This window comes from Puma concolor, chromosome C1 (genome assembly GCF_028749965.1).
Source record: "Puma concolor isolate L17-30 chromosome C1, mPumCon1.1.hap2, whole genome shotgun sequence".
NCBI lineage: Eukaryota > Metazoa > Chordata > Mammalia > Carnivora > Felidae > Puma > Puma concolor.
This window is the reverse complement of record NC_141674.1, coordinates 195,085,538-195,097,571: the sequence shown is the minus strand read 5'-3', so window position 1 is coordinate 195,097,571 and position 12,034 is coordinate 195,085,538. Positions and strand designations below refer to the sequence as shown.

At 38.4% G+C, this 12,034-nt stretch overlaps 1 protein-coding gene and 1 long non-coding RNA gene across 9 annotated transcripts in view; both read right to left on the bottom strand.

Moving 5' to 3' along the window:
• PIKFYVE (phosphoinositide kinase, FYVE-type zinc finger containing) overlaps positions 1 to 12,034 on the bottom strand; it is an 88,538-nt gene that overhangs the window by 44,739 nt on the left and 31,765 nt on the right. For 7 of the 8 annotated variants that reach the window (XM_086719480.1, XM_086719476.1, XM_086719478.1 and 4 more), the window contains 4 exons: positions 4,494 to 4,553; positions 2,496 to 2,625; positions 1,874 to 2,054; positions 1,151 to 1,225 (listed from right to left, as the gene is read on the bottom strand). In XM_086719480.1, coding sequence (XP_086575606.1) covers positions 1,151 to 1,225; positions 1,874 to 2,054; positions 2,496 to 2,625; positions 4,494 to 4,553 — 446 coding nt within the window. The remainder of the gene's footprint in view (positions 1 to 1,150; positions 1,226 to 1,873; positions 2,055 to 2,495; positions 2,626 to 4,493; positions 4,554 to 12,034) is intronic. The other variant, XM_086719477.1, reaches the window with a different exon arrangement.
• LOC147578652 (uncharacterized) lies at positions 10,402 to 11,045 on the bottom strand. Its single transcript, XR_015254324.1, has 2 exons — positions 10,512 to 11,045; positions 10,402 to 10,441 (listed from the first exon to the last, which is right to left on the bottom strand). It is a non-coding gene; the product is annotated as an uncharacterized LOC147578652 (long non-coding RNA).

The window sequence follows — 12,034 nt, the reverse complement described above, 5'->3', positions numbered from 1 at the left end:
TTTGGCTTAAATTACTACTTTGATGGGTAATGTGCCTGGTTTAATAAGATTCTATGTAGAAATACTGACAATAGTTCAAATCCAAGCGTACTTTTATTTATCTATGGTCACTAATAATTTTCAGGAGCCTAATGCCTTTACCAAAAATGAATTAGTCTCTGCTTAGAAAAGAGTGAAGATAGGACTGCAGTTCACCCACCTAGTCGTTCAGGCTAGAAATCTGCCTAAGCTCTCATAGTAACCAAATCAGTATTCCCAGAGGTGGGGGGTCAGGTTATCTCTATTTGCAGTAAGCTCCCATAGTGATTCAGAAGCACAGCAAGTTTGAGAGCACTGCTAGACTGATGGCTTCTCAAAATGTGAGGAGCAACAAATGACACTGCAAACATCTGGAACACCTACTTTAAAAGCAACCCCACCTCCCCACCCCACCAACTCCCTTATACTGAATGAGAATTTCTAGGGGTTGGGCTTAGGACTCTACATATTTAACTATGTCCACAGGTGACCCTAATGTACTATGCACTTTGAGAATCAGTGGCCTTCAGAATAAAGTTCAAGGCCCCTACTGGGATACAAAGCCCTTGCCTGCTTCCTCCAACGTCATCTCCTTTCTCATCTTGCACCTTAGGATCTCAGAGATTCTTTAGCACACCAGGTTATTTCACCCCATTTCTTTGTGTTAGTGCTAGAAAGAGGCCTCAGGCCTGAAGGCAGAGATAGAAGGTAAGAAAGATAACAGAATATCAGTGATAATTCTGCAGCTCAGCCCTAAAACAGCAAAGTTTTAAAATTCTAGGCCTCTGGAAGGACTCCAGGCTATTAGAGAAACCTTGTCTCCCTAAGATGTGGCAGGGTCAAGGGAGAAATGATACTAGCATCCTATCATTCTGTTGGTCTGGAAGCCTGACCCACCCTCCCCCTACCTTCTTTTGTCCGATGAGTTCCTATTACCCAAATCCTAATCATCATCAGCTCTGGGAGACCTTTCCTGAACCTCCAAGATTTCACCCCTATAGCAGACACTGCTAAACTACTCCTTGATATCCATTCTCCTTCTCTTCTATGATTAGAAGTTAGTACCCCAACTTGTTGGCTTGGTACACAATCATAGTTTGCTGACCTTCACTGTCGGAAAAGATCACATTACCTTTTTATGTGCAATATTTTTGGTACAAACAAATCCATTGACAACCACAGAATCAAACTTCTTTCCACCTGGAATCTAATGAAATAAAACAAAACTCAGTAATATATCCTTAGAATCCAGTCGTTTGGATGTTATTATTTAGTTCCATTTTTAATTTTAACTATTATGTAATCAAATCAGAACAGAAGTTCCAGAATATAGCTCTTCCTTTCAACCAATAATTAATGGCATCTAGCACGATTGTCTATTTACCCATTTCCCACTCTCTACAGTATTAGCTGGTGCTCTAAAATACTAATCTGACCGAACAAATTGGCAAGTAAAACCATTACTAAGTCAAACGTCATAGGCAAAAAATATATACAGGACTCCACTACCAGCTAAATAAAGTAATTACACACTGCTTTTCCTCAGAACAGTGACAGTAATCTGTGGGAAGAGGTCTTCTCATAGGCGACACATCAAGCAAAAGGAAGCAAGAAAGGAAGAAACCGTATTGGCTTGGTTTCCCAATTCACTCCATGCCCAACTCACCCCTTCCATTCACCTCTCACTTCCTATGAGTGGCTTCCATGACCACTGAGTTCATTGTTAACAAACATATCAGGCAGAAAAACCTTCCCCTCCTCACCGAGAACCCCCTTTAGATGACCATTAAGAGCCAAATTACTGCCAGGCCCACCGATCAGCACCTAGCATTAGAAAAGCATTAGCGGAACTCACTTTTTTAATATGGACAAACTGACGGATGTCCATGTCATCATCCCGGTTCTTGACATCAGGTCGGACTGTCTGAACAACCTGGCAGACCAGTGATACAATGATGTCCCTCCAAGATGGTGACAATGACTCATTATGGAGCAACTGTTGGAGTAGTGCCATCATGTGGTTATGATTAGCTGAGCTACAAAAATGTCACAAGAAAGAAGTTTGCAGAGTTAATACCGCCAGAGACAAGAATTCTGAAAATCAACAGGCACTCTACAAAGAAATAAGCATGTGAATTAGGGCTTGAAGATCTGTTTGAGTCAATCTTATTTTATCTGCGCCTTAATGATCTTGCACAGGAATGAAATCTGTGAGTATATTCAATTAAGAAATCTGTGAGTATATTCAATTAAGATAACCCCTTTAATTCAATGAAATTTTACCCCGCAAATTACAGTGGGCACAGACAATCACAGTTGAGGACTCTTACAAGAAAGTTCATCAGAATAGGCTTTATTTCCTAAGTAATCTTAGTATTTTTGATTTCATGAGGAAGAAAAGCTACTATGCATATGCCCACCAAGTCACCGAACATTATAAAAATGGAAAATTAAAATCAAAAAGCTCACTGCCTTACAGCAACCTCTCCATGGCTTGTTTCTCTCCATTCTCCTCCCTCAGCAGCTCCAGGTTGTTATGATGCCAACCCAAAGGTGTGAAAGGCAGCTCTTTGGATTTTTCCTCAACTCGACGATTAAATAAGGATTCTAAGTATAAAATAAGAAATTGTATTTCGCTGTTGCATTTTATACCATATACTTACAGGTTTAGAAAGTGCCAAGTTATCCTTTAAAATTTTTTAAAGTCTGTCAGTTCAAACTATTGGTATAAAAAGGCAAGGATGTGTCAGTACACAAATAAAAAAATTAAGTCTGACTTAGATCATCAACTCATAACAGCCAAAATCAGAGACAGAACACCAGAAAGCAAATTTACGTAAGTGACTAGGACTCTTAAGCCAACAATTTTAAATATGGCTTCTGAGAAACAAATGAGATTTTTTTATAGTCCTTTTATTCAGCTGGGGACATTAAAAAAGGAGGCCAGCTTTCCTTATAATAACGCAAACTAAAAACTACATTCAGCACAACTCTGAATGCTGGCAGAACAACATGTGATAGTGTGGGTGCTGAACTTGAAAGAGAAAAGCTCAGCTCTGATACGTCTGAACCAGCATGTGACAGTGTAGAAAGTTTATCCAGACAATTCTTAATAGTGTTTCTTTCTCAATATAAAAAACAAAGGCCTTTTTTAAGCCAAATTTTTATAAGTCAAACCCAAAAATGAACTACAAAGAAACATTAAAACATGGTAACAATCTATGTAAAATTTTGTAAAATCTTTAAATTTTTAAAAAGAATGAAAGTGGATCTAAACAATAAATAGGTAACATTAAAAGTTTTGCAAAAAAAAAAAAATGCTCACTATATAACTACTGAAAAATGTGACTGAATAAATGGAGAGGTGGGAAACGTTTACAAAAATTCTCTCATCCTTCCCCCCTCTTAAAGCCAACCAACCAAACAAAACAGCTTCCAACATAACGATCCAGCACTATGAAGTAAAGAACATGTCCACATGCAAGGAACAAAAACTGTACATTTTAATTATGTAAACAGCGGGCCTATCAACTTCTGGTTGAACCAGGTGTTCAGAGGTGAATATAGAAACCCTGCTAAATTTTGAGATCAGCTGCGAATGGCCCCCCATGCACCAGCCTGCCCCACCTTTTCTCTTTTATTTGAAGCCCTCCCACTGTCTAAGGTCTAGGCTGTGGAGGGTTATGAACTAATTAAGCATGTCAGTACTCCACAGTAAGCTAAGTAGGGAAGGTGTAAGAGAAGACTACTCTTCCATACTGCCTTCCGTCCCCAAGATATGGACCAGCAGAATCAGTTCTTTATCTCCTCTGCCCACTTCTCTTCCCAGTTCCACAGGGCAAGCAGCATCCTCAATTGGATGAGATCTCCTTGGAGGCTTTCTGACAGGTTTGAGAATCCTTGATGATATGTATGTCAATACTTAATATTATATTCATGATTTGGAAAGCATAAGCTATGTATGCCTTTAAAAGAATAAAATGCAGGGGCGCCTGGGTGGCTCAGTCGGTTGAGCGTCCGACTTCGGCCCAGGTCACGATCTCGCGGTTCAGGAGTTCGAGCCCCGCATCGGGCTCTGTACTGATGGCTCAGAGCCTGGAGCCCGCTTCGGATTCTGTGTCTCCCTCTCTCTCTGCCCCTCCCCTGTTCATGCTCTGTCCCTCTCTGTCTCAAGATAAATAAAAAAATTAAGAAAAAAAAAAAAATTTTAAAAGAATAAAATGCAAATTCTATTTAAAAGCTTTTAAACAATTACCCTTCAGATCAGATAGCCTGTCTCAAACCAAGTCCAAGTTTATATTCTTCACTCCCAACATTCTCAGAGTCACCATACGTATCAAAAACTGTGTTCCCATTATATTAAAACAATCAAATTTATTTGCGGTACCTACTCTGTGCCAATCAGTGTGCTAGGCCCTAAGCACATCCTCACAAACAAGACACAATATCCCGTGTACAGCTTTTGAGAAAATTACCTTTGATGAAGGCGTCACTTATTGAGAGTTGTTGTCCTCCATTGTCAGATATCAAATACTCTGCATACCAGGGAGAGAGCAGAGAGAGTGGGAAGAAAAGCAGAGACTTATGACTGTAACTTGCCAGCGTAATTATACAGAGAACACACCTACACACGAAGTATTACTCATACTAAACCCAACACTGCCCAGCCAATTCAAGAGAGCGTTAGGCTAAAAAGCATCTTTAGACTTATTCCACACACTTCATACTAAACTTAACAGACTTGAAAGACTTGAATTAACTCAAAAGAACCTTGAAGCAGTAAAGTCAGATAATCTTTTAACAGATTGCTTTTCCCTTATCAAAGCTGAACCAGTTTACAAAAATTGAGATCTTCAGTAATTTAGGCATGAAAAGCCAAAAAAGTTACACTATTTTTCTCATGAACAGCTGTATGATTTCACAGATAATGACTCTGTCTATACACAAAGTAGTTCTTGGGTAGAGAAGCCACCTGAAAAAATATATAAGGTTTTTTTTTTTTTTTTTTTTTAATTTCAGACTACAAGCTATAAAGCAAATTAATACACAAGTGACACTGGCAGGGAATAGAGATAACTCATCAGGATTTCTAGGAGTTTCTGAATTAGAGTTTCAGTTTTTCAAAATTCTAACCAAACACTGCCAAATAGTTGCCAGAAGATAACTGAATACACGCTGTGTGCTTTTAGAACTTTCAGAATATTAAATACTTCTCTTACAAGTGAAACTTATTCTTCACTTCCCCTGTAACTTTTCTAGGTTCTTTCTACTATGCAAACTAAACCACAACGTATTTTAAGTGTTTTAAATAGATTTCACTTATAACAAACAAGCTTCAGAAGTCATTATGTTTATAAGCCAATATGATCATCCTTTGAACAAGAAAGCAGAGAAAAAGTTTTACATAGAAAATTCATGTGTGCCAACTCAAATACAATAAATCAAGTACGTGGACAAATAAAAATAGATGTTATACTTCATTTCTGTACCTCCCACACAGAATGAATAATGCCAACCTGTTTGTTCAACTAATATATTGGCTTTGCAAGCTTTACTTTTCATATACATTTACTTTTATATATATGTACGTATGTAATATATATTTCCTAACCCCCCCCCAGGAGTGATCATTTTCAAACATACAGAATATCCTGTATACCCTTCACCCATATTCAACAACTGTTAACTTACCACATCTGATTTCTTTCTACATATATGTATGTTTTTCCCCAACCATTTGAAATTATACACATCATGACACTTGACCACTAATACTTCAGCGTGCATCTCTTAAAAATAAGAGCATTCTTGGGGGCACCTGGGTGCCTCAGTTGGTTGAGCATCTGACTTTAGCTCAGCTCATGATCTCACAATTCAGGGGTTCACATCGGGCTCTGCACTGACAGCGCAAAGCCTGCTTCAGATTCTGTCTCCCTCTCTCTCTGCCCCTCCCCTGCTCGCTTTCCCTCTCTCTCTCAACAATAAACACTAAAAAAATGTTTAACATAAGGGCATTCTTCTCATAGCCACAATACCATTTATACACTCAAAAAAACTGACAATGTCTTAATATTGTCAAGTTAGTGCACATTTGAATTTATGTTCCTAAAATGCTTTAATAAATTTTTTGCCTCAAACCTGGATCCACTAAGATTCACACATTGCATTCCCTTCATTCTCTTTTAGAACAGAGCAAACTCCCTACCTTTTTACTTAGTCATGATATTAAATTTTGAAAGAACCCAGGCCAAAGGTCCTGTGGAATGTCCCATATTCCGGATCTGATCGGAATGCTTCCTCATGGGGCAGTTTAACTTGCTATGTTCTCCTGTAAATGGGAAGTTAGATCTAGAGGCTTATGGAAGCTATGATTTTCACTTCTCTAGGTTCTACTCACAAACTTGTCAAGACTCGTTCAGAATCCTGCTTCAACACAAAATAAAATGTATTTTAATTGTACTACTCTCCAAATTTTACCACCAGTGAATAATTAATCAAACAAGATCCCACTGTTTCAGTTTTATGAGCTTATGAAAATGAGGGGTTTGCTTACATAAGATAAAAAAACAGCAGATTGTTTTTTAAGTGCAGATATGTCAATCAATTTTAGAAATCCAAATTTCCTTAGCCTCAGAAGATAGAGGATGATTCCTAAGAAAAGAGTTAATAAATATTACCTTTAACTTCAATGGAAAGCTAAAAAACCACCCATTCCCATTTGTATTTTTAGAGGAATGAAAACCGGAGGCAGAGGAGTGTTTTATTCTTTCACTTTACTACCAGTTCACTCTGACGATATTTACTTTCTGGTAATCAGTGTTAATCTTAACCACAATGCAGAAGAAACACAATACTGTATTTCAACTTCACAAGAAAAGCAGACAAAGGATAATTCTTGTTAGTATGCTAAAAACTAACAGGAGAGAACTGTGAAAGCCAGAAACATTTATTAAGTCCATGAACACCTAGAAAGTCCTTAAATTTTAGACTCTCTAGGTTGCAAATGACCTTAATAATTACCTTCTTTCTGATGCTGAATCTCTTCTATTCTGTTCTTACTGAATAGGCTGAAGGATTCCTTACATTCCTTACCATTCTTTTAAAATGTCAAATCTAGATTTCTCTTTTCAGATTCAGAATTAAAAGGAAACTTAGAAGTCACCAAGGTACCTAACCTTTCATCCAATGTAGGCATCGATCCTCAATAACTCTGAAAGGTGGACATTCAACACCACCTGGGCACCCCCAGCGCCCAGCAGCAAGAGCTCACTACTCCTAACTCCTGAACCTAGCTTCTCCTTCAGCCATATACAAAAGAAATATAATTTCTCTCAGACAACATCACACGAACTATTAAGAACAACTTTCGGGGTGCCTGGGTGGCTCAGTCGGTTGAGCATCTGACTTCAGCTCAGGTTATGATCTCACGGTTCGTGAGTTTGAGCCCTGCGTTGGGCTCTGTGCTGACAGCTCAGAGCCTGGAGCCTGCTTCGGATTCTGTGTCTCCCTCTCTCTGTGCCCCTCCCCTGCTCACGCTCTCTCTGGTCTCTCAAAAATAATAAACATTAAAAAAATTTTTTTTTAAAAAAAGGACAACTTTCTCCAGAGTATGAATAGTAGATGTTTTAAGCCTAATTACATTATTTTTTGTTTAAAGGTGTTAAATTTCATCTTATTAGCCTCAGTCGATTGCTTAAGAAAATAAAGATATTTAGATTTCAATTCTGCTATCCAATGTGCTATTTATTCTTTCCATATTTTAAAAATTTGTGAATCTGGAAAACATTAAAAGTGCTGACCAAAAAAAACAAGCTTGTTGAGCAAGAACTGAATACAGATAGACAGCCCTACAGCATAACCTATGAGCATCCCTTTTCTGTTGATATCAGGTTACTCTTTCAATATCTGGCACAACCATTAAAGTACAAATCCATGTGTTATATTAAGAGTGACATCCTTAAGTTCCTACATTTGCCAAACACACTAATCTCTTTATGTGTGTTTTTTGTACAGAGACTCATAGAGACTCGAGTCTGTGCTATTAACAGGTAAACATGACTATTGTCTATAACTACCTCCTTAGTATATAAGTGCAAAACTGTCCTCTTTGTCCACAAAGTTATTGAGACCATTAAATGTCTTATTAACATCAAAGACAACAGGATCCACCACAGTCTCCTGACCTACCAATCTCCTACTACCATAAAAGAAGGAAATAGGGTTGTTTTGAAAAGACTTATTATAGTAAACCAACACTGGTGCCCACTCACCACCACTCCCCTTTCTAAATACAACAGTACATTCTTTTCATTAAATTTTTCTACAATTTTGCCAATTTTTTTTAAATTTTTTTTTAACGTTTATTTATTTTTGAGACAGAGAGAGACAGAGCATGAATGGGGGAGGGTCAGAGAGAGAGGGACACACAGAATCTGAAACAGGCTCCAGGCTCTGAGCTGTCAGCACAGAGCCCGACATGGGGCTCGAACTCACGGACAGTGAGATCATGACCTGAGCCGAAGTCGGACGCTCAACCGACTGAGCCACCCAGGCGCCCCCAATTTTGCCAACTTCTAATGTCAAATCAAGAACCTACTTTTTCAAAAGTTTATTGCCTCTGTCACTACAGTCATCCTTTTCTCCACCCTCTCCTTTTCTCCACAATTCTAAGATAACAAACTCTGGCCCCCATGATCACAGCTCTAAATTCTTTAAATAATCTAGTATATATTTTGACCGAACCTGACAAAAGACTAAAATAACCAGGCATTCTTGGGGCACCTAGGTGGTTCAGTCTGTTAATCATCCAACTCTTTATTTCAGCTCAGGCCATGATCTCGCAGTCTGTGGGACAGAGTCCCATGTCGGACTCCGCGACTACCTCACTCTCTGCCTCTCCCTTGCTTGTGCTTGCTCTCTCTTGCTCTCTCAAAATAAATAAACTTTAAAATTTTTTTTTAAAAACCTGGCATTCCCTATATTCTCATTATCTTGGACTTCACTTTCCTTTTAACCATGTAAGTTCTTTCCTGATAAGATTATCTCAATGGAGGCGAGGGGGGAAGCTTAAATTAATATTACATAAACTTCCTCGTATCACTGGCATTATTTTTTCTTTCTTTACACCACAACTTTAAAAATCTTTTCTGAGGGGCACCTGGGTGGCTCAGTCAGTTGAGCATCCAACTTCAGCTTAGGTCATGATCTCATGGTTTGTGAGTTTGAGCCCCACATCCAGCTCTCTGCTGTCATCGTGGAGCCCACTTTGGATCCTCTGCCCCGCCCCCCGCCCCTCCCCCCATCCCCCCCCAAAATAAAAAATAAACATTAAAAACCAAATCTTTTCTGAGATGCCCTTGGCATTTAGTCCATCCATCAGCGCAATTTAGACTTCTACTATCCCTTTTTTTTTTAAGTGCTAGCCCCCACTTTCAGATTCATCCTCATATAAAGGTTATCTCTCACAACTTTTGCAGACCATCTTTTTAAAGGGTTGAGAGCAGAGAGGTTGCAAAAGATTCATGGTGATTTTTTTCAACTGCAGATGCTTCCCCTTTAAAATTCCTTAGGGATACAATTTGAGGTTGTAAAAATACCGTACAAATTTCATTATCGAAGTTTCTTATTTCATTCCTCTCCCAACATTACAAGGTCAGGCGTCTAAAGCAAATTGTCTAACTGCCCAGCAGTCCACCTTTTGCTATAATGAAATCTATAATGACCGGTCACTTTCTTCATGGTTTTCATAATTTCCTTAACTTTCCAAGATGTGAAATCAACATCAAGTCAAACATGTATTTCACATTCTACTTTCAGCAAAACAAGACTGCATCGCCAACACACTCGTCCAGAGAAGAGCTATCCTCCGTCACAACAGATGCCACCTCTGACCCACGCCTGTCATTTCCAATACAAAAGCATCACCCAGTGTGCTCCAGGGGACCAGACTACCGTTCATGTCACCAGAATGTCCGTGTCTAGTGGACTGTCCTTTCACACTCGCCCAAATGCTCTCCACCGTTTTTATAATTTTTGATGATTCCCATAAAGACCTGTATCTTACTCATGTTCAATGCCAGTCAGGTCTCCTCTTTTACCGCATCCTCTCTAAACTTCTATTTTTGAATAAGACAAACATTTTTATTAATGTAACTTTTTTGTTGTTTCAAGTTTTTATTTAAATTCTAGTTAGTTAACATATAGCGTATATGAGCTTCAGTAGAATTTAGTGATCCGTCACTCACATACAACACAGAACGCTCATCACAACAAGTGTCCTCCTTAATGCCCATCACCATGTAGCCCATCCCCCACCCACCTCCCCCCACCAACCCTCAGTTTGTTCTCTATCGTTAAGAATCTCTTATGGTTTGCTACCCTTCCCCCCCCATTACTGTAACTCTTAAACGCTATTTTACCACTCCTTGAGGATAATATTGGTTATTATGGTTATTATTATAACCATATTGGTCAATATGGTTAATATTGACAACGATGAGGGGCATGTAGGTGGCTCAGTCAGTTAAGCACTCAACTCTTAATATCGGCTTAGGTCATGATCTCACAGTTAGTGAGTTCAAGCCCATGTCAGGCTCTGCACTGACCGCACGGAGCTGCTTATGCTCTCTCTCTAACTAAATAAATAAACTTGAAAAAAAATATTGACAACCATGAGAAATTTGTTGTAGAAATGGGGGTTTGTTTCCAATTATTTTAGCATAGATGTTTAGGTTCAAAAATTTCTCTTTTCTGACCATATTTTTACACTCAAAATAAGAAGTAGCAAGGAATTACACAAGCATTTCCAATCTGAGGCAACAATTCAACTTCAGAGAGCTAAATGTTAAAATCCAAACCTCAGGTGAAATCATAGAACAAATTGTTTCATCTTTATAATAATGATTTTTTAGTTACTACAACATAATGAAACCTCACAATTATTTATTTACTTACGTATTTTTTACTTTTACATTATTTACTTTTACATAATGCCTCTTTAGGGCTAAAATTTAATTTGGCTTTAAAAACATTTTTTAATGTTTGTTTATTTTTGAGGGGGGGGGCAGAGCACGAGCGGGGGAAGGGCAGCGAGAGAGGGAGACACAGAATCTGAAGTAGGCTCCAGGCCCTGAGCTGTCAGCACAGAGCCCGATGCAGGCTCGAACCCAAAAACCATGAGATCATGACCTGAGCTGAAGTCAGATGCTTAACCGACTGAGCCACCCAGGCACCTCAAATTTGGCTTTTAATTATATCCAAAAGAGTAAACCTCAACATCCATTTTAAAAAAGCATTTCATTTCTTAGGTACTGCCACTAATGGATTTTAGCAATGCTTTACCTTATTTTTCCTTTTATACCAAATGTCTTTTGAATATGGCCATTATTGTTTGTGAGTCAGTAGAATACAGCTTCAAATAAGACAGCTAAAAATAATGCATTCATTTTGTATCACTCAGAGAAGAAAACTTTTTCACAAATATGGCATAAACATAACAAGCATTTTTTCTGAGGTGGACACAAGAATGATATTTATTAACAAAGGGAAATAATGACTAGTACGTGGCCTGGAAGTACACGTGCGAGTATGATCAACACAATCCTTCCCCGCAAACAAATATCTGTGAGAAGCTTCTTCACAGTTAGAAACCATGGAAAAAATACAATGATATCAGGAAATAAATTTGCATCCTCGGTCTGTTCTTTCCATAATAAGCATTTTAAATTCTAGTAGAAAGATGTTTTGGAATGGGTGAATATCCCCCCGCCCCCCACCGAATATAGTTCAAGCACCTGAAAAGGTTTAGTGAAATACTACATTACTGGTTAATAGCACAAGCATATAGGCTTTAAAACGTTAAAAAAAGAAAGAGAAATGAATAGAGCAGAACGTCCATGTTATAAATGCCAAGAAATGCCACCTTGGAAGTTGCACATTATGCTACAGGGAAGAGCAGTCTGATGTAGTTCCTTTGAAAGACTACAAGCTTTATTTAAATTGGGTGTGGTGGTACTGA